Source organism: Panicum virgatum, chromosome 5N, assembly GCF_016808335.1.
Source record: "Panicum virgatum strain AP13 chromosome 5N, P.virgatum_v5, whole genome shotgun sequence".
Taxonomy (NCBI): Eukaryota; Viridiplantae; Streptophyta; class Magnoliopsida; order Poales; family Poaceae; genus Panicum; species Panicum virgatum.
This window is the reverse complement of record NC_053149.1, coordinates 24,877,875-24,901,040: the sequence shown is the minus strand read 5'-3', so window position 1 is coordinate 24,901,040 and position 23,166 is coordinate 24,877,875. Positions and strand designations below refer to the sequence as shown.

Below are 23,166 nucleotides of genomic sequence, written 5' to 3'. Positions count from 1 at the left end.
ATTTATTTTGGGACAGAGGGAGTAACTATTGAAGGGGGAACCTCCCCTATAAATATCCCAGTCACTGAAACTGATGAGGGGAGAATACAAGGCAAAAAGAGCATTGTTCAGAGTACCGAAGCTGTCATGGTGCCTTTACGGTTCATGTTAGCGCTTCTCGAGGCCGGTGTGGTGCTCCTTCATCCCAAATAGTACTTTCCACCAATAGTTTTTGGCGCACACCCGTGATTCATTTCAACACACCACATAGCACCGAAGAAGAAGACCAACGGCAGAACTTCAGGGGAGGCCCTGATATCTCCGAACTTCGCCGCCGTGCCGTAGGCGAACGGCAACCCCAACAGCGTAGAGGTGTCCATCGACCACGTGTGACGGACGGAGATTTCAAAGTCAACCTCGATGACTTGGGAAAGGAAGATATATGCGAAGGACTGAGGCTCGCATCGCCGAAGCCAAGGAGAAGGCACGCTAGGCGGCCGAGGCAGTGCACCCTTCGGCCCCTCAGATGGTAACAAGACTGTCAAAAGCCGAAGCATAAGAGCAATACAAGCAGCTGAAGAAGGAAGAGCTTCATTGCCGGCTGCTACTGCAGAAGATCCAAGAGAAGAAGATGGTACATGGAGCAAATGCAGGCAACGTTCAGTGAAGATACGGAGGGAGTAGCCCATCCAAAACATGAAGCTCCGAGGGTGCAGCCGCAAGCAATCGCGGTCGAGTAAAGAAGATGCACTCGTAACCCTCATATGAAATGTCAATGGCCACGATTAGATCTATCAGGTACCCCTTCGTATCTGAACCTGGTTCACAATAGACCACCCCTGATCTTCTACCTCAGCTGCCAAAAATTATGCCTAGCATTCCATATCTTCCGTAATCCTTGTCACTTGCCTTCTCTTTCTCCAATCAACCATGTGTCCATGTCCTCAGCCGCAGTTGCAGCCACCGTGTCGACTTCCTTTACATCACCATGGTCGGCAAGTCTCATCACGCCGTGGTCAACGAGGCTTGCAGCGTATTGGTTCCGCACGCCACCGTTCCCGTCTTCCCGAGAACCAAATGGATGTCCTCCCTGACGCAGCACCATGGTGCCGCCCTCCTCCTGCCCACCATCCTCCTCTTGGCCTTGTCAATGGCGATGGCGACAATGTGCACCGCGATAGCCGCAGCCGGCGGCTGCGCGGACGACAAGTTCCCGCCGAATAGGAGCACTGCGACAATGTTGGTGTTTCTTATCATCGCTACTAGATTAACCAGCAATGGCACCAGAAAGCGGCCCACTGATATACTGAATCTCACAAAAGAATCAGCAAGCGTACGGATACCGTTGTATCTTTCACCTCAGAGTAGGGTTATCGAATCCAAGAGAACGTGAGTACGATATCTAAGGTTCAGGCTCATCCAAGGGCACAACACCAGTAGGATCAATGGATAGAGAGAACTATTCAGATTCAAGGTAAGATCATACTAAGAATAAGCTGTAAACGTCGGGCGCCAACTTCGCTTGGTCAAACCAGAAGTTCCGACATAGTATACTATCATGCAACCAAAGATGGAGGATTACGATGGCACTAAATAGGGTTGTCACCACCTGCATGCTACCTCTACAAACCATGGGAGGCACAACAATCGAACGGTAAATTCTAGCCTAGGCACCACGCCTACACTGTCGTTTACTAAATATAGTCCTGGACAAGAACATCCGTCTCTATCAGGAGTCTTACACTAAAGATAACTACTATAATACTAAGTAGACACTCAATTCAGTAAACAATATAAAACTACTAACTAAAGTTGAAATTTAATTTATGAAAATGAAATAGTCACGAATACTTAGAGACCGATAACTTACATACCAATAAGCATTCGTTGAGGTAAAACACAAAGAAGAATGCCGACAGACCCGGCACTTCCTCAACTTCTCCTCACTCTCTTCCTATTTCTCCTGACATCCTAGGCTGCCTAAGCCCCTAGAAAGGACTCCCAAGCTCCAAGTGAAGAATGAGAGGTGAGGGTGTGAGATGCGTGTGTCCTATTCTAGCCCCCCTCTCATATTTATAGGGAGGAGCAATGAGGCCTTCACGTGGCAATTGCAGCAGGGGAGGCATTTGGAACCGACGTCGGGAAACTGCTAGGAAGCTACAGGCCAAAGATGAAGGTCGGTGGAGGCACCACTGGTCGACCGACTAGTGGGTTCCACCTCTGGCCACCGCCTTTGGCCAGGAAGTTTCCAGGTGGGTCCCATTGGCCTTGGCACGTGCATAAGCCTCTGTAATGTCGGTTTTCTTGCTCTAGTGGGCCCTTTGATCCATATGACACCACATGTAGCACTTCGTTTGTCGAACATTTGTACCTTGGACCATGACCTGCCACTTAGCTTCAATTTGGCTCAAATTCACCTGCATACATTTTCAAACCAGCATCTGTAGAATTCATTAGTTGTTAATCCTATACTACCATATATTCCATCGCTATGCATGGTTTTCATGCCGGAGGTGTAACATCCTGGATTTTTTTCCGGAATATTAAGAAGTCAAAAATTGTGATTTCAAAAAAATAATTCTGGGCTGCAGTTGTTAAATCCACGTAAGGGTGATTTCTGCCTTTCTAAAAATTCTTAGTAATTAAAAATTACAAATTTGATTAAAGAAATTAAATTGCTAGTGTGGAATAATTATAGTTATTTGGATTTTAATTCGCATCTGCCTTGTTTAAGTTGAATTAACTTTGAATTTATTTCTCCTCTATTTGGATTGAGTGGAGTTGAATTTGAATGGGCCATTCAAATTCAATCTCAAAAGCTAACAAAACTAACCCAGCCTACCCTAACCTGGCCCAAAACCAGCCTAGCTTGCCGCCCAGCGCCAGCCCAGTTCGGCCTAACAGCCAAAGGCCCTGTTTGGGGTAGCTGCAGCTTCTCCAAAAGCTCTACTCCGAAAAGCTCCGCTTGCTTTTCTAGAAAGCTGTTTTCAGAAAAGCTGACCATGTTTGTTTGGGGGAGCTTATCAAAATGAGCTTATCGGCATGAGAGGGAGTTCGGGCGCCATGGCTGTCAGGGGAGGGAGCTCCAGCCGGCCACGAGCTCCGGCCGCGCCGCCTAGGGGAGCTCGCCCCGGCCGACCACGAGCCCCGGCCGTGCTGCCCAGGGGAGCGCGCCCCCACTGGCCGCAAGCAGCGGTCGTCTCCGCCCAGGGGAGGGAGGACGCGTCGGCAGGCGAGTGAGGATGCGATGGCCGCGGCTCGGGGCGAGGGAGGATGCGGTGCAGGTGAGGGAGGACGCGGCCCCAGGGGAGCTCACCCCCGCCGGCCCCGAGCCCCGGCCGCGCCCCCCAGGGGAACTCACCCTCGTCGGACCCGAGCCCCGGCCGCGCCGCCTAGGGGAGCTCGCCCCCGCCGGCCTCGAGCCCCGACCGTGCCCCAGGGAGCTCGCCCCCGCCGGCGAGGGAGGACGTGGCGGGCGAGGCGGCGACAGCAGCCGAGGCGCGGTGATGGTGGCAGGCGACGGTGGTAGGCGAGAGAGGACGCGGCGACAGCGGCAGGCGAGGGAGGACGCGGTGGGCGCGGCGACGGCGGCACGGCGGAGACAGATGGAGGAGAAGAGACGGGGAAAGAAGAAAATAACGGTTTGCCCGTAGAAGCTCGGGAAGCTGGTGCAGAGGAGCTTTTCGATTCCCAATGTAAAATGAGCTTTCTCAGCTTTTGCTTTTGGGAACAGCAGACCCTTTTGGGGGAGCTTTTACCTTTTGGAGCTTCTTGGAGAAACAAAAGCTCCCAAAAGCTTTCCCAAACAGGGCCAAAGGCCGAGTTCAGCCTGCAGCAGCGCAGTAGCCAGCCCAACCCAGCGCCTCCCCTCACACTCTTCTTTCCCTCTCTATGACAGGCGGGCCCGCCCTGTTGGCGCCCCTGCCATGTACGCCTTTCCCCTCCGCCTCGCCTACGTCTCGCACGCCGCCCCTGCTCCTCCTCGAAAGCGCGCCGTGCCGCCCCTGCGTCGCGACAAGCTGAGGCAACGGCCTCGCCCGCGCCTCTTGCTCACGTCAGCCATGCCGCCGCCCGCTTTTCCTGCGCGCGCACCCGCCTGTGGCCCTGCAGACCCTGGCACCCACTACTACAAAAACGTTGATTTGTCCCGGTTGGGAAACCGCTGTTGTCCCGGTTTCCCAACCGGGAACGCCTGTCCGGGACAAAAGGGGGTGCCCTTTTGTCCCGGGTGTGGCAACCGGGACAAAAGGTGCAGCCAGTGCCCACGTGGCTGGCGCACCCTTTTGTCCCGGTTGGTGTTACCAACCGGGACAAAAGGTCTCTTTTTTTCATGTTTTTCTTTTCTCAATTCTTTTTCTATTTCAATTATACTTTTGCATTTCAATTAAACTTATGTATTGGAATTCAGTGTGTATGATCTCCACTAATATATACATATATATATAGTTACTTATATAATATTTGTCCTAGATAGTTTTCATATATAAATTAATTCACTTATATATATATATATATGTATACACATATCTATACATGTGAATTCCTTTACATATGAAAATGTCTAGGACCAATATTATATAAATATATATATACACATATATATTATTGGAGTGCTTATATATATAATACATACATACTCCATCATATTTGCATAGGTATATTCGTTCTTAATTACATAGTAGAATTCGCCTTTTGGAAATTTAATACATACAACCATGAACCTTTCGAATGGGAACATGTTGTGTAGAAATACTCGTCCGAGAATATCAATCTCTTTGACATGGTGCACTAGAAGATGTGTCATGATGTTGAAGAAAGATGGTGGAAATATCATCTCAAAGCCAACAAGACATTGCACAACATCATTTTGCAGCTTTATCAAATTCTCCGGGTCAATTATCTTCTGAGAAACTGCGTTGAGGAAGGCACATATCTTCACGATGGTTAACCGGATGTTATCAGGCAGAATCCCCCGCAGCACAACCGGAAGAAGTTCGGTCATAAGCACATGGCAGTCATGGGACTTGAGATTTGTAAATTTCTTCTCTGCCAAATTTAAGATTCCTTTTATATTGGATGAGTATCCAGATGGAACCTTTATACTGCTCAAGCAGTCAAACATGGTTTCTTTCTCTTCCTTGCTAAGAGTATAGCTGGCAGGACTTAAGTATTGTCGTCCATTATCTCGCTGTTGTGGATGTAAGGCATCTCGTTCTTCCATACGTTGCAATTCTTGACGTGCTTCTACTGTATCTTTTGTCTTTCCGTACACTCCCAAGAATGCTATCAGGTTGACGCAAAAATTCTTCGTGAGGTGCATCACATCAATTGCATGACGAACATCTAAGACTTCCCAATATGGTAGCTCCCAAAATATAGATTTCTTCTTCCACATGGGCGCCATTCCATTTTCGTTCGGAACAGGTTGGCTACCAGATCCCTTTCCAAAAACAACTTCTAGATCTTTTACCATGTTGAAGACGTCTTTACCACTACGGTGCATCGGTTTTGTTCGGTGGTCCGCTTGGCCTTTGAAATGCTTTCCCTTCTTTCGTACCGCATGCCTGATGGGAAGAAACCGACGATGACCCATGTATACAACCTTCTTACAGTGAGTCAACTATATATTATCGGTATCATCTAAACAGTGTGTGCATGCTTTGTATCCCTTGTTCGAATGTCCTGACAAGTTACTAAGAGCAGGCCAGTCATTGATCGTTACGAACAGCAATGCTCGTAGGTTGAAGTTTTTCTATTTGTATTCATCCCACATCCGTACACCTTAATCGCCCCAGAGCAATAAGAGTTCTTCGACCAATGGTCTTAGGTACACATCAATGTCATTTCCGGGCTGCTTTGGACCCGGGATAAGCACTGGCATCATGATGAACTTTCGTTTCATGCAGAGCCATGGTGGAAGATTGTACAAACAAAGAGTCACAGGCCAAGTGCTATGACCACTGCTCATCTCACCAAAAGGATTCATGCCATCCGTACTCAAACCGAACCTTATGTTTCTCGCATCCAAATCAAATTTAGGGTACATTCTATCTATTTTTCTCCACTGCGACCCATCAGCGGGGTGTCTCAACATCGAGTCTTTCTTGCGTTCCTCTTTGTGCCATCGCATCAACTTAGCATTATCTTTATTTCTAAACAGACGCTTCAAACGTGGTATTATAGGCAAATACCACATGACCTTCGCAGGAACTCTCTTCCGGGGAGGCTCCCCCTCGACATCTCCAGGATCATCTTTTCTAATCTTGTAACACAATGCACTGCATACGGGACATGCATCCAAATTCTCGTACTCGCCTCGGTAGAGGATGCAGTCGTTGGGGCATGCATGTATCTTTTGCACTTCCAGTCCCAAAGGGCAAACAAGTTGTTTGGCTTCATACGTTGTGGCAGGCAATTCATTGTCCTTAGGAAGCATTTTTTTAACAAGTTTGAGTAATTCACCAAATCCCTTATCGGATACACCATTTGTCGCCTTCCATTGCAGCAACTCCAAGGTGGTGCCAAGTTTCTTAAATCCATTTTGACAATCTGGGTACAACAACTTATGGTGGTCCTCTAACAACTTCTGGAACTTCAACCTCTCTGTTTCACTCTCACAGTCTGCCTGCACATTGTGCAATGCTTGCCCCAGATCGTCGCTGGGATCATTTTCTGCTACATCTACTTCGGGCTCTTCCATGGGAATATCGTCATCGAATGCACCGATTTCAGCATTCCCGGGAAAGTGGTCGTCAAAATCTTCTTCTTCATTGTCTTCCATGGTAACCCCCTGTTCTCCGTGCTTCGTCCAACAAACATACTTTTTCATGAAACCATTTACGAAAATGTGGCTATGTAGGATTCTTGAAGATGAGTAATCCTTGTTATTGTTGTAATGAACACACGGGCAGCACATAAAACCATTCTGCTTGTTTGCCTCAGCCACAGACAAAAAATAATGCAGGCCATCAATGAATTCTTTCGAACGTCGGTCAGCATTGTACATCCATTGCCGGTCCATCTGCATTTTAAATAAATCGATTTGAATTCTTTACACGTATCGAATAAATAAAATATATCAAACCTAAATTAAACTAAATGTAACATAACATGAATAATTAAAAGATATGCAATATCCATCATACATCTAAAAGAAAATTACATAACATGAATAATTAAAAGATATGCAATATCCACAATATGGTCATATATACAAGTACATCACATGAAGTATCTACACTCATTCTAAAAATTTCTACTATCCATATACTCATCTAAATCTAAAAGAAATTACACCTACATATGCAATCTAGCTAGCTAAATGTCCAAGAAATGAGCTAGCTACACATTTTCTCTATTTCTAAAGTATGAAATGAGCTATACAAGCCAAGGAAGAAGAGAAAAACAAGCCCCAAACCTTTAGAGCAGATGGATGGACGGGGAATCAAAGATCTTCACAAATGTGGTGAAGAAATGAGCAAGAACTCCTCTATCCCGAGCCAAGAACAGCAAGAAAACAAGTGAGCTGAATGGCTCGGGCGGGGGGAGAGAGAAGGGGATAAGGGGCGCAAGGCCTTTTGTCCCGGTTGGAGGCACGAACCGGGACAAAAGGGGGGACTTTTGTCCCGGTTGGTGGTTCCAACCGGGACAAAAGGCTACGCGGGCCTTTTGTCCCGGTTGGAACCACCAACCGGGACAAAAGGCTCCCATTTTGTCCCGGTTGGTGTCTCCAACCGGGACAAAAGGCCCCCGTCCCCCCCGCTGGCCCGGCTAGCCGTTGGACTCGGGACAAAAGCCACCTATTGTCCCGGGCCCAAAGGCTGCCGGGACAAATGGCCAGGAACAAAGACTTGTTTTGTAGTAGTGACCGCGCCTCGCCGAGCGCCGTGATGCGCGCCTCGTGCCCTCGTGTCCGTGGCATGGACGCCGACGATTCTCGGCCGTCCGCTCGCCCTGCTCCGTGAAAACCCTAACCCGCCGCCGCCGCCTATAAGAGCTCAAGCCGCCGCAGCCCCTGCGCCGAAGCCTAGGAGTTTCCTCCCCTGGAGCCGCCGCCACACCTGGAGAAGAGGGCCGAGCGGGGCAAGCAACAGAGGGAACCGGAGGTTGGGGAGAAGAAAGAGAGGAGGAAGGGACGCACGCCGTCGCGGAAGGGGAGGGCACGCCGTTGACCGCCTTGCGTGCGCCGCCTCCCTGCGCGCTTGGCCCGCGACGCCGCCTGCCTCGCGCGTGTGCCGCGTGCAGCCACCGCAGCCGCGCCCCTGTACCAGGGCCGCCACCGTCGGAGTCCCCGCCGCGGGGTCCGAATGCCGAAGACACCGCGCCAGGACCCACGCCAGCCTCAGCCGCGGCCTCGTACCGAAGCCGCCGTCGCGCCCCGGGAACAGAGAAGGAGGACGAGCCGAGGAACGCCACCGTCGAGCCTGCGCCCCGGACGCCGACCGCAACGTAGTTGCTCGCCCTGCCCCGCGCCAACCGATCACGGCAGCTCCTCGCCACTGCGCCGCCTACCGTCATAACCTTTGGTGTCCGGCCGGCGCTAAAAAGCTGCAGGGCCTAGGTTTGGCTAATGTAATCTAGGTTCTTGATCAAGGTGTTCTAGTCATGTTCTTTTTTTTGCCATAGGCTAGTCTGGTTTTTTAGTTTTGTAACCATCTCTCTTATTTGGTCCCCGTATGAGAGGTGGGAGATGTATGGGGACCTTTTTCTCTCTCTAATGCAATGAAGCGCAGCTCTCCTGCGTTTTCAAAAAAAAATTATAGAGGGGAGTAACTAGCAGCTCGGCCTTGATTCTGCGCATGTGGCATGTTGAACCGCCATAAGGTAATCACCAAGAAGCTTCTTTCCAAAGAGCAAGGTCAGTGGCTTCACTCACTGGTCGGCCGACCAGTGGGCCCAGCCACTAGACACCGCCTTTGTGCAGTGATCTTGAAGCTTCCCTTTGCAATGACACATGCCAGAACCTTTGTAACGTCGGTTTTCTTCACTGGTGGGCCCTCCAATCCATGTGATGACTGTGTGGCGATGCGTGATTGGATGACGCTTTTGCTCCTTGGATCAAAGGGTGTGGTTGCCCTTCATTTCAGCCAAAAACCTACACTAAAAATTCAACAAGGATATGTAGAATTCGGTGATTTATTAGCAACATAAGTGTAAGAAATGCAAGCTCATCCAATTATTTGGACATTATTGATGCTCAGAATTGGTCGTTAACAAGCGTCAACACCCTCCGAGGCGGGCAGAAAATCTAACCGTCTCCATTAATGGCAGGCATTAACCGAGGCGATCATTTCTTATTAATCGAGGCAGTTAAAAAACCGCCTCTCAAAATCCATTAACCGAGACGGTCACCATTAATATGATCGCCTCGGTTAATATCCCTATTTTCGGAGGCAGACTCCTTATAAAGAACCGAATCAGTTAATAGACTGAGCCCAATAGAATCTCATACAAGCCTGTGGCGGACTGTCCGCTCTTAGGGTGCAGACCGTCCGCGAGATCGGACGTTTGAAATTACAATGCAGAGGTTCGGATGTCCGATCTCGCGGACGGTCCGCCCCGTAAGGGCAGACGGTCCGCCATATATCTTTAAACCGAGACGCTATAAATCCTCGCTCCGCCCCGCCTGCCGCTTTCAAACTCTCTCTCTCTCCCTCCCCCTCCCATCCTGCGCGGGGCTGGAACTGACGGCGGACACGGTGGCGGCAGCACGGGTCCCTCCCCTCCATCCGGGGCTGCAACAGGGCGGCGCCGCTGCGGTGCGGATCCGATGCTGGCGAGGCTCCCTCCTTGGTATGCCCTCACCTCTCTCGTCTCTCAGATTCTTCGCTCACCTTCTCTCCCTCGCAGATCCAGCGTTAATGGCGGTGGCGGCGAGACACGGCGGCGGATCCAGCCAGGTGAGCCCCCACGGCGGCAGATCCAGCTAGGGGGGCCCCCACGGCGGGGGCGCGAGCGACGACGATGGAGGGATGCGGCGGCAGTGGCCGATGGGCTTGTCGGGCTTTTTATTTTTTCTATTCGATTAATTGAGGCGGGCAGGCAACCGTCTCGAAAAGTACTCCATTTATTGCGATGTTTGCTCCGAGACGGTTGGGGTTGCCAGCCTCGGAAAATCTTTTTCAACCATCTCAGAAAAGATTATTGTAGTAGTGGTCATAACCCTGCTACATTGGTCCTTATTAGTTTGGTTAATTTTGTGTCATTGATAGATGAGACTTAATCCACCCTATATGTAAGTCGGACTAGTCCTCCATAAATGACTACTATACGTATCCGATACTATACCAACTCTATCCGTAGCAACTAGGGGTGCAAATAGGTGCCCGTAGGGTATCCTCTATCACTCTTTAGTTCAAAAGTTTGTACTGTTTTTCAAAGTGAGAGCTCATTTTGAGAAACTACTATAAATTTTTGAACTAAAAAGGGGCAATAGATACCCTAAGGGACATCCGTTTGCACCTCTAGTTGCAAGGCCTGAGAGTAATTCCTAGTCTATATCTATTTCTAAATCAAGTACAAATTTCTATTTAAATTTTTGGTTTGGTCCGTATGCGAGTCAGCAGCATCCTGTTGATGACTCGATTACATAGATCCTTACAAATTAACAAAAACAGATAATTATATGTATCCGATATATTTATACTAATTCTTTCCATAACAGTGCACGGGCATACGCGGAGGAATCCTAGCTCTGCCACTTTAGGCTGCAGTTTCATACTATTTTCCACATCAAACTGCTAAATCTGACGAAACTTTCGATACGGACGACAAAAAGAGGCAGAACATATCAAAATATGCATCGATACAGCACGAAAGACCCTGATCCAACACTCACCCCTTCTATAAATTATTGGGTCAGTTGGATCCATGCCATTCCAATTTCTTGAAATTGGATCTCATGTTGAAAATCATGCCATTGAGTGGCATGATTTTGAACGTGATACCCAATTTCACGGAGTTGTAGTGGCATGAATCGAATTTTCCCTAAATTATTACAGTGCAGAAAAAAGGCCTGCTCAGTTACTTTCCTCCGTCTCCTGATAAAAAGCACACACGACAGTTATTCCAGTGTGTGAGGTGACTCAGAGCAGCCGGCGCCAGGTTATACCCAGAGCGCGCCGGCATTGCGCAGCAGCGGGACGAGGTTGCCGCCAAGGTGGAGCGACATGACCTTGTCGGTGGAGCCGACGAGCCTGCCACCGATGAACACCGCCGGCACGGCGGGGCTGCGGCCCAGCAGCCTCGCCAGCGCCTTCTCCATCTCCTTCCCCCGCTGGTCCTCGTCTAGCTCCACCACCGTCGGGTTCACCCCGAGCTCGCGGAACAGGCGCGTCACCGTGTGGCACATGCAGCAGGAGCTCATGCTGAAGATCACCACCGCACGCTGAGAAGCCAGCTTCGTCACCCGGTCCATCGAGCAGGAAGGTGATCTTCTACGGGGAAGTTGAAAGAGTTGAGGAACAAAATGTAGGCGAGCGAGAAGATCGAGCTTCTTATAAGATGCTTTGAGTAGTAGGTGTGCTTGCTTACTTGCTTAGAATTGGGTGAACGGAGGATGGTTTATATAGGCGTGGACATGTGCATTGGCAAGAGAAGTTTGAAGCGATCTGACTGGCGAAAGGTGATACCGGAGTGCCTGGATAATGGCCAAGCCTCTTTCTTGCGACACCACAGATCGGTTCGGTGCGGAATATGGAATATTTGAGCGGCAACAGAAATGCACCTGATACCGATCGAGATGTGGCTCTTGTTTTTTTAGTTCTCTGCTATCCCATTCGACAAGTAAGAAGAGAGAGAAGAAGAGATGGATATATATGTAGGAAGAGAGAGAGAGAGAGAGAGAGAGAGAGAGAGAGAGAGAGATTCCGGGTGACAGATCATGGTCATCTAGTCTTCTTACATATGTGAGGTTGGATGAGCTGTGTAGAAGATACAAGGAAAGCTATAGCTATGGAGTAATATAAGAATAAGGCATAACCATCAGAAGCTGAATAAGCTAATCGCCACAATAATTAACAGATACAATACATTTGCAATTATATTCCCATCTTATTCAATACCAAAATTCCAAAAATTATAGCATGAAGACAATTTTCACATAAGCATAAGAGCCAAAAGATACCAATACTCCTTTTGATAAGATCAACAATTGTCATAGTAGAGCACCCCCTCCATATAAAAACAGTGTCAATATTTATGACACTAAACAGTTATCTTATGAAACCATATTTCATGATGAATCTAATCATACATATTATATTTGATATCATAAATACTGGAATTTTATATAATCTGGTCAATCGCTTAAGATGGTTTAACTTGGATAAAGGTAGTATTACAGTCTTTGGAACAGAGGGAGTGTGACATAACACTAGGACAGAATACGTACCTTGTTAGGATGCCGGGTGCCATTTCAGAGTAAACTGCCATATTTTTGTGCCAGTTTCATTCATATTGATCTGAATGCATATGTGGCACGTGGTACTTGGATCTTGACTACTTGTCTGTCAACCATCCTTTTTGGTTGTGGAGCCTGGATCGGAATGCGTGAATTTGAAGTTCTTTAGAAATTGTACTGTTTGACGACTACTTACAGCCTGATATACTTCATGTAAAATTGTGGTAATTTACTAAAGCTGATGTCACTTTACAAGTGGACTTCAGTTTCTTCACATTCAGATAAAATCCGCCCTATATGGATTCGTAACGTCAGCGAGATTGATATGACGGCCAATGCCACAGTTGCCTAGTCTTGCGTACGTGACCCATCGATCCCAAGAATCAGGTCAGCGTCAAGCCAAGTCAGAATGGAGAAGAAACTAGGGATGGCCTCTAAGGCCAGCTCTTATCCTGTTTGTTCAGCATCTAACCAAGCCCCACCTCATCAGAGACATGGAGAGGTATACAATGCCGTGCTACAAAGTCGCCTTTTCTAATTTTAAAGTTTTTGCTATCTGGCCATAGAGGTGGCATTTTGTATGGATAAGGAGCATCTGAAAGAGGGTAGGGATTCCAGGCAAAGTGGGTATCAAGAGATCTGATATGTGGCAGCTTGTAATTTGCTACTAGAAAGGAAGGAACCAAGTAGCACATGGGTGTTGATATTTACAGGCAACAGTGGTACTTAAAATTGAAGATCGATTCTGTAGCAGAGAAATTTCAAGAATCTCAACGGAAAGACATTCGCTGCTTTGGTCAAATCACTTGTATGCATAAAGTAGGAGTCCATATCATGGGGTAGAAAAAATATTCACTTTCTTTTGTACGGTTGAACTCATCAGGGAGTACATGGACCGGGGGAGAGATGTTCTGAAGCCATGTACTGCTTGTGCTTGGTCAAATCGCAGATAACATTTAAGTAGATTTTTGGCAGAGTTAGGAATTAATATTTACTTGGAATTAGTAATTCAAATGACTTCACTCAAATGACTTATGCATGCAATGTTCAAATATGGAAAGAATAGAAACTACGAAACCGTTTGGTAGGGCATTTACTGACTTAATTTGGCTTCACCTGTTTTGCACAAATTGAGGTACTGTAGAGCGAAATCGTTTTATAAGTTGTGGTAAAATGAACTAGAAGCTAGGTGAATTCACTAGCTTTGGCTTAACCGGTGAAGCCATTTTGGGAGAAGCCATCTGAAATGACCCCTTCAACCATGTTCGTTTTATTTTCGGGTATCAACCGTGTTGTCACTGAGCATCATAAAAATTACCAATCTTGTTTAGCAGATTCTCACATCGGATCCAATACTTAATTTTATATCACATTCACAGATGTACCTTCGAATGTCAACTGCTGAATAGCAGAGAAGTGCCAACTGCTGTCAAACGAAGTCAGAGACTTTCGGGCATCACAAGAAATCATTGAGGTAGACATTGAATTGACCTAAACAATAGTCTATGGAGAAAACAAGTGAACGCAAATTTTGAGCCTTTTTCTTCTATTTTTCCTTTTACATTTTGTACAGATTTTGTTCTGTATTCCTCACATCTATGAGCTATATCTCAAGGCGTCTTTTTGAGTGAGTGAAGAGGTAGGGCATACTTCGGTGGCCTAACCTTCATAGACGGGACAATTCACAAAGCATATATGCGGAGGTCTTATCAAGAACAATTCTTGATGATAGCTAATTCTCTGAACCTAAGATTTGTAGAATTGCAGTGAAACAAAAAAAGTGTTAAGATATCTCTTCAAAATCATGGTAGCATAGAGTAGCGGTGAGTTGCATGTGAAGGTTTACAGCAGTGGTGTAATGCAAGGGCTTAAGGGGCACAGGGTTCTCTTTAACTGATCCTTTGTTGATTGTAGATGATATCAGTCCTCTTACTCGCATTAAGAAAAAAGATCAGTCTCTTCCTAATGCAAGTCTCAATCATAAGTAATCTTAGAAAATGTTTGTGAAACGTATAAATGATGGAACTTTTTAATAGTTATCCTAATTACCTTATCTGTCTAGAATTCTGATATGATGAGTCCTCAAACCACAGGTGATCGTGGCTGTGACATTTGTCCCACGCATATTTCGAAGTGCCGAATCTGGCAAAGGCACTGGTCTACCCGATCACTAGCACAACATTCTAGGATAACATGGACTCGGTTTCACTCAAATGATATCCTGAACGATGAGAGAACATGAACGATCAAATGGACTCATCATGTCCTATGCTGTGTTCATAGTCCATATATTTTATTGCTAGTCGTTCTCCATGCATTCATATTCTATTTTGCCAAACTGTATTTTCTGTTAGACCAGCTTTAATACACAGAAAATTAGTGTTTTCTTTCCACATTTTGTTAGAAACATTTATTCTAGGTCATATCCTTCAATTTTAGTTACTAGAATGGTAAAACCATGTGTTGTAGTCTGCACTACAATGCTCAAAATAAATGATTCCATATAATTAATATACTGATGCAGGTAAGTTGTAATTTTTCAGTCAAATGCATAAATTCATCCAAAGTATCAATTAACAATATTATTTGTTACCGAGTACAAATATTGTCTAAAATACATTGTTAGTGTCATTAGTAGATTTGTAAAACAAGTTTTGTCATGGTTGTTGAACTATGGTAAAATATATCTTCGAAGAAAAAAATACCATTTAGATTTGTAAAACAAGTTTTCTCATGGACGCATGTATACTAGTTAGTTTTTGATATAGTATAGTGGTAACAGTGAATGATTTAGAAAAAATAGATGCAGGAGTACTTATGTTATTTTTTATAATGGTATTGGTAATTTAGATGGAAATTAGCAAGTTAACTTAGATTATTTTTAATTATAGCAGTTTGGGTAATTAATATGCAAATTTATTATGTTTCTTAATGATAAAGGTCAGTAATTTAGGGTTAGGTGGTTATTTTATATTATCATGTATAATTGCAGAAATGGATACTTAGATGCATATTAGGTGGTAAATTTCTAGATTATTTTTGTAGTGGTGGGGCTGGATAATTTAGATATAGATTTAGGAGGGTTATGTTACATTATCTTTTAATGATAGAGGTGGATAATTTTAAAACAATATAATATATCAATTGGTAATTATTATCCATGATGATTGCAGTCTCCCGAATTGATGGTTGTATGTTATTGATATTGAAAGAAATTTTTAGAATTTGTCTCTTTTCTAGCTTGTCATGTGACGATTAACATGAAGGCCCTAAAAGGATAATCCAATATGCAATACCTAGCCTATTAATTTGTGTTGGTGCAAATATTAACATTGCTTGATGTTCCTCTATTTTTGTTAATTTCTAATACAATACCCCTATAGGTATTCTTTAAGCTCTATTTCAGTTGTGATAAATTCACCAATTACTCTGTATTGATTTCTATCCATATTCATAGTTTTCCCCTCCACAATACACCATAGCATTTCTTCAATATGTGTTTAATTGAAACATTGGATTGATGTATTTCAGCGCTTGTTGCAGACCATGTGTGATGACCTTATGAATACATACTTTGGCTTCTAATTTAGATCTTATTAATTGGTGAAATTTTTTGTCTGCGTGTTAAATCAAAAATCTAGTGCTTATTGTACCTTATAATTAAAAGTCTCTTTTTGTATTTGATTAGAAACATTCATTTTATATCCTAGATTGCACTTTTAGTTACTGCCAGAATTTGGCATTGATATTATCTCTTCCTTTGATGAGTTTGTTATAAGACATATACCGAGGGAAGAAAAATGGAAAGACTAATGGTCTTGCTCAACAAGCATCTGGCTGTGCTGTTGTGAGAAAATATTTTCACATTCGAAAGCCAACACAAACAAAAGCCAAGCTGCAGATTCTAGACCAGCCGGTCCGACCGATCGCAGAAACTGGTCTGACCGCCCTGATCGGTCTGACCGGTCAGGAGACCGGTATGACCGCCCGAACTGATGATGACACCAATTCGGCTAAGAAAGAAGGTTCAATCATCAAGATCGAAGATCTGGATTGGAGGGTTCCTATAATTGCCTATTTAAAAGATCATGGTCGAGGCGCAGAGAGAAATATTCGGCTTATAGCCTTCATATATGTTTTGATCGATGATGGCTACTATCATCGAACTGCCAAAGATTCAGATCAGGCTAGAGTTGCCATGGGCGATGTTCATGAAGGCATTTGTGGTACTCGTCATTCTACTCCCAAGATGAAGTGGTTGCTTAGAAGAGCCAGTTTTTATTGGCCTACTATGATGACCGATTGGTTGAAATATTACAAAGGGTGTGAGGAATGTCAGCGGTTTGGTGATTTGCAGCTGATGCCCACTGTCTTGATGCATCCTATTATTAAGCCATGCTCGTTCCAAGGTAGGAGGTTGGATTTTATTGGACAAATTGATCCCCCATCTTCAAAGGGACATCGCTTCATGTTAGTTGCGATGGATGATTTCACTAAATTGACCGAAATAGTTCCTTTGAAGAACATGACACATAGAGAGGTGATTGAGTTTATTACGGAGCATATTATTCATAGATTCGCTATACCACAAACTTTGATGACAGATCAAGGTTCTTCATAGATATGGAAGGAGGTGTGTGCAATTACCGAACCTTATAAGATTAAGTTGCTCAATTCATCTCCACACTATGCTCAGGCCAATGGTCAGACCGAGTCAAGTAACAAGATTTGATCAAACTTATTAAGAAGAAAATCCTAAGAGGTGGCATGAAGTGTTATCCGAAGCATTATGGGCTTATCGTATATCTCGATATGGTGCTACTAAAGTCACTCCTTTTGAGTTTGTGTATGGTCAAGAGGCCGTTTTACCCTTTGAGGTAAATCTGGACGCTTATAAATTGGCTAAACGAAGTGACATTTCCTCTGTTGATTACCATGATGTGATGATGGAGAACATTGATGTGGTGATCGACAAGTGTTTGAAGGCTTTAATGGAGATTGAGAAAGACAAGTTTCGGGTGGCAAGGGCGTACAATAAAAAGGTAAAAGGTAAATCTTTTAAGGTTGGTGAGCTGGTTTGGAAGACAATATTGCCTCTTGGGATGAAAAGCAATAAGTTTGACAAATGGTCGCCAAGTTGGGAGGGTCCATACAAGATCATCAAGGTTATCTTCAGAAATTCATATATGGTGGAGACGCTACAAGGAGAATGTCTGCCAAGGCTATCAGCGGAAGATACTTGAAGAAATACTACCCCAGCGTGTGACATGAAGCCAATGATGGCCGATACGTGTTATTGCAAGCATTATGTTTAGGCCAATATTTTCTGTGTAACATATGTATATTAGGCTAGGTTCTGTTACTTACTTTTTGGCTTGTAAAGCTCACAAAAAGAGGGGGGCATATGATTATCTACTCGCAACCACCATACAGGGGTGCAACCACATATTGAAGCAAACTGTTGCAAGACAACTAACTTATACACTCCCATAATTTCCTCCGTTGTGCAATGTAGAGGATGGTCTGATATCTTGCCCAGAATTTGGCCAGCACCTAACAGAAATGGCCTCTTATCTCTGCCATATCACAACGGCCACACGCGATGTCCATCAATATTGAAATGGGTGTACTCTTTTCCAGCACCGTGAAGTTGGGCACTATGTGTACAGAGCATTTTTCTTTGGGCAGTATTCCGCTCCTGAGGCCAAGATCATGTGATGGAAGGTGCTGGACAGCGAACAGAGACTCCGTAGACATAATATGCAGGACCACGCCAACTGCGCGCTATGCTGATTGGAGATGGAAACCATCGATCACTTAATTTGGATGTGTTAATATAGCAGGGAGGTCTGGTTGACACTTTTGCAACCATGGGGGGTCTATGCAGGGGATCCTACCTGGTGCTGGCTCCACACTACTACATATTTATTTTTCACCACCGGTTAGATGCCGGCGGTAAAAGATCGGCAATGAAAATGGATTATCACTGCCAGCCCATTGTCAATGTTGATCCGTGACTAGGACCGGCGGTGATAACTGATTCCATTTTCAACGCCGGTCCCAACAACGAGCCGCTGGTGAAAATTATTTTCACCACTAGTTCTAACCTTCACTATAGCCTCATCCAATGGATGATATGGAATGAAAGAAATTATAGGTACAGAGTGCCTGGTCGCGAAAGTGATCAAATGTATGTTTTACTTGTAAGCATCTCCACTAGTCTTCCAATAATCTTTTTCCAATAACTGGTATCGGGAGATATCCCAATAGCAGTTTTAGGATTATTAGGGGAGTTGCTTTTGCAGTCTCCCAATAACCTTCTCCCAATCCAACTCTATCTTATTGGGAGAGTCACAACTTTCCCTTTATTTAGGGAGAGATGAGGTGAATTATTGGGATGTCCCAATAACTATTGGGGAAAGGGGAAGGTTTTGGGAGACTGCTGGAGCACTAGTTTCCTATCTACTCTTCTAATACGGTAGTTGGATTGGGAAGTCTCCCAATAATCTTTTCCCAATAACTGGTATTGGGAGATGCCCCAATAACATTTTTAGGATTATTGTGGGAGTTGCTTTTGCAGTCTCCCAATAACTTTATCCCAATCCAACTACTTTGTTGGGAGAGTCACAACTTCCCCTTTATTTAGGGAGAGAGGAGGTGAATTATTGGGATGTCTTAATAACTATTGGGAAAAGGGGAAGGTTTTGAGAGACTGCTAGAGTACTAGTTTCTATCTACTCTCCTAATACGGTAGTTGGATTGGGGATTGGGTCACTGGTGGAGATGCTCTCTAACTGGGTACGCTGGCGCTGCTCGCAGCGGTGATCATGGGACGTTTTTGGGGAAAATGGCAGATAAACATACAAATAAGAACATACAAATATGCCACGAACTGAAGGCCAGATTCAACGAGCAATACCGAAGCTCTTACATCGGTCACATGTATGTCCAATTGTCCATGGCCAGTGCATATCAGGAAGGAAACACTCTCACTCGTCAAATTATCAGGTACTCTTACAAAATACTGATGAAGCCCTTAATTTGGATCATCAGCTGACTTAGAGCACAAGGCCCTATTAAGCTACACCCAGAGTGCCCCCGCATTGCGCAGTAGCGGGACGAGGTTGCTGCTGAGGTGGAGCGACATGACCTTGTCCGTGGACCCGACGAGCCTGCCGCCGATGAACACTGCTGGCACACCGGAGCTGCGGCCCAGCAGCCTCGCCAGTGCCTTCTCCATCTCCATTCCCCGAGGGTCCTCGTCCAACTCCACCACTGTCGCGTTCACCCCGAGCTCACGGAAGAGCTGCGTCACTGTGTGACACATGCAGCAGGAGCTCGTGGTGAAGATCACCACTGCACGCTGCGATGCCAGCCTCGTCACCCGGTCCATCGATCAGGTGGTCTTGTTGTAGGAAAAAAACTTGGACAGTTGAAAATGTAGGATAGATGATCTGAGATTGTGCTTGGTTGCTTTGCATATGACTGGGTGTAGGGAGAGGCCAGGTTTATATAGGCATGGAGATGTGATGGCAGGAGTGGATTTTGCGGCGACCCGACAGGCGAGAGATGGTGCAGGAAGTGTTTGGATAATGGCCAGGCGTCTTCCTTGCGACACCCACATGATGGTTTAGTGTGGAATATGGAATATTAATTTGGATGTCAACATCGGTGCAGAAACCTGATACCGAGGCGGCGGATCGTTCTTGGATGTTGATAAGGCTTGGGGATCTTACTTTTCTGGAGTTCTAGGCTATCCTATTCCACAAGTCAGAAGAGAGAATGAGATGTAGTCTTGTAGAGGAGAGATAATGAAGAGATCATGCATGTTCATTTAGTAGTCTAGCTAGATATGTAAGTTGGGTAAACAACAAAGTGTCAAAGTTGTTCTGTAACAGTAGTAACACAGCTACGGAATCAGAATAAGATGTAACTAGGAGTACACAGCAACTTGCTAGATCCATTTGATATTTTAGTCTTCCCATTTTCCCCTTCTTCAATAACAAAATACCAAGAATAACATGACCCAGTTAATGTAACAGTTCCGCTGCTCCATCTCGAATGGTCCAAATAAACCAAGCCTCTATTTCTGCTTGAGGGACAGAGCTCTTTCTTTTCGCATTCAGATTGTTACATATACACCGAAGAAACCCAGAACTTGAAGAAAAATGAAATGTTGAGCATCTCCAAGAGGCTAGGCATAATACTAACTAAAAATAGAGAGTTGGAGGCTAGGTAAAAAAATATGAAGCTTCCAAAACTGAGGGGTGAACCAACCTACTAGCAAACTGGAATCTTCATATTCCAAAGAGGTCCACGTCAGCGTCCGTATCTCACTTCTGATCAAACAGGTCCTTGACGGCGATGACCTCAGCGCTGGCAAGTACACCGTGCCATAGCCTCCCTCCCCGACCACGTTCTCGGTGCGACCTCTAGCTCATACCAGCTCCACCACCCCATGTCCACCCCCGCCGCGCCGGCGCTGGCGGCCGGCGGCCCTGACAGCCTCCGCCGACTTCCTCTTATCAGCGACTCGACCGAGCTCACGGCTGAGGATGAACTGGGCGCGTCGGAGGTGCTGGCTGTCAGACCCGGGGCAACGGGACTGCTTATAGGCATAGAATATTCTAGAGTAAGGGATAGCTCATGGATGTACCTTACCTCTCTTGTAACTACTCGAATAGGCGTAGAACCAGCTGTAGTACAAAGAAAACTACCCGATTGTGTTGTAATAGGGCTCCAACTGTACTCGGCTAGGACTTTCCATGTAACACTGTCCCCCCGGATATATAAGGGCGGGTATGGACCACTCCAAAACACATCAACACATAAGGCAATACAAATAACCACATAGAATGTAGGGTATTACGCAACTCGTGGCCCGAACTTGTCTAAATTTTTGTGTTCCTTGTACCATCGAGTTCCATAGCAGTCGATCCCTACCTACAATCCCACTTCTAAGGGTATCCCTGAGCAGGCTTGGCGGTAAACACTGACAGCTGGCGCGCCAGGTAGGGGCTTCGACGAGTTCATCAGCGAATTCGATGGCCGGATCAAGTGACGCCAACAACATGCCTGAGGGCACAACACTTGTTTTCGATTCCTGGGCCTGCACGGCCGATGGATCGGGCGGCTTCTCCAGCCACCTCATCGCGCCTAAAACACTTGAATCGAAAACCACCAACCAATCCGCTGAAACCTGCATGGTTGCAGAACTCGATGGGAAACAAGCTCCACTTGAGCTTGACTCGGATATCGCAGAAAACGTGTTAACTCCAACTCGAATTCACGAGTTAGCTGAGTTCGATACAAATTCTGACTCCGAAAACCTCCACTTTTTTGAAACTCTCGAAAAATACGTGGCTTATCTCAAGTCAATCAAACGCCCTAAGATCGTCCACTCAGAACTACTCGATGGATTAGATCAGGTCTCACGATTGATAGAGGGGTGCATCAAACTCACAGTATCCGCTCTCAACTCATCTAAAACACAACAGAACATAGAAACATTGAACCCACCACATGAACGGTCAGGAGATATGCTCTCTGCGATCGATCGAGTAGATTCTAAACTCATCGATTGCATCAAGATAGCTGAAAGCACTCTGCAAAGCAAGAAGAAGAATTCAGGAGGAGAATTCCGCGGAAAACTCGAAGAGGCAAACCCCCGGCTTGCTCGGATGGGACTGTCTCCTTCCAAGAAACCCCAGAGTCCTTCACCGAAACCTGCTCACAAGTGGACTCCTGAACCAACTGATACTTATGATCCCCTTTTCGATCAGGACTTTGATCAGTTCATGGAAAGTCTCGACAACTTTGAACCATTCGACGATCTCGAGGACTGGTCAAACAACGTCGACTTGTTTATGGATGCCATGGCCCATCCACCCCAGATGGCAGACACCCTCTGGGAACTAGTCAAGCTTAAAAAGGGAAAATCCAAAGCTCCTAAACAAACCAGCAAGTCGATTTTCGACAAGCCCTAGGTTAAAGAGCCAGTAGGATTAACTCCCACTCAATCATAGCTACATTGGATGAACGAGAATGCCCTCCGCGTAGAGATGGGCATCCCGCTTTTCGCTCACCCAAAGCACACATATTCCAAAATCGGTGGCCTAACTGATTCTGACTCCGAGTACTCCTACAACTCGGAAGATGAACTGGATGATCTAATCCAGTACAGTAAGGAAGTCGAATCCAACTCGACTATGAACTCCAAGTCCGATCAGGACTCCCTCCTAAACTTGGTCATATATGCAACGCCCCAAGGATGGACAGTGCACCTAGAAGAGACACACTCCCAAGCTCTCAAGGCTCTCAGCCCTCAGCCAACAAATCTCCCTTTCCAGCAAGGCACCCCGATAGACCCGTCAGCAAGCAAACAAGACCAAGAAGTTCAGGATCTCTGCCGAGAAATCCTCATGGTTCGCATCTCTAAAGTCCACGAATCAGAGGGTGACTCGATGGAATGTCTAAACCTCGATGACTACAATTCTGATGACTATGACGAATACCTTTCCGACAATATGGAAACTACTCCCCCTGCAGTCACAGAAGTCCAAGCTGCTACCAAGCAAGATCCGCCTACACCTCCTCCAGCAGTTACAATAACTGTCCAACTGGAAGAGCAGCCCGCAGCGGAGGATCTCTACGAGCGTCGTCACCTGCTCAACCAAAAAAGGGCATTCAGATGCCAGCGTGTTGCCAACCGCCAACAAGAACAGCAGGGCGACAATTACGACTACTCCAATAGCGATCTCCGCAACATGATCAACATTGGTCGCGAC

General features: G+C 45.8%; 2 protein-coding genes across 2 annotated transcripts; both read right to left on the bottom strand.

Moving 5' to 3' along the window:
* Positions 1–10,587: 10,587 nt before the first annotated feature.
* LOC120675957 (glutaredoxin-C1) lies at positions 10,588–11,554 on the bottom strand. Its single transcript, XM_039957159.1, has 2 exons — positions 10,976–11,554; positions 10,588–10,833 (listed from the first exon to the last, which is right to left on the bottom strand). The coding sequence occupies exon 1, from the start codon at positions 11,393–11,395 to the stop codon at positions 11,084–11,086; it is 312 nt and encodes a 103-aa protein (XP_039813093.1). The 5' UTR covers positions 11,396–11,554; the 3' UTR covers positions 10,588–10,833; positions 10,976–11,083.
* Positions 11,555–19,262: 7,708 nt separating this feature from the next.
* On the bottom strand, positions 19,263–19,882 carry LOC120676968 (glutaredoxin-C1-like). The gene has a single exon (XM_039958314.1). It carries the CDS (start codon positions 19,770–19,772, stop codon positions 19,461–19,463), a length of 312 nt encoding a protein of 103 aa, XP_039814248.1. The 5' UTR covers positions 19,773–19,882; the 3' UTR covers positions 19,263–19,460.
* Between the last annotated feature and the right edge of the window lie 3,284 nt (positions 19,883–23,166).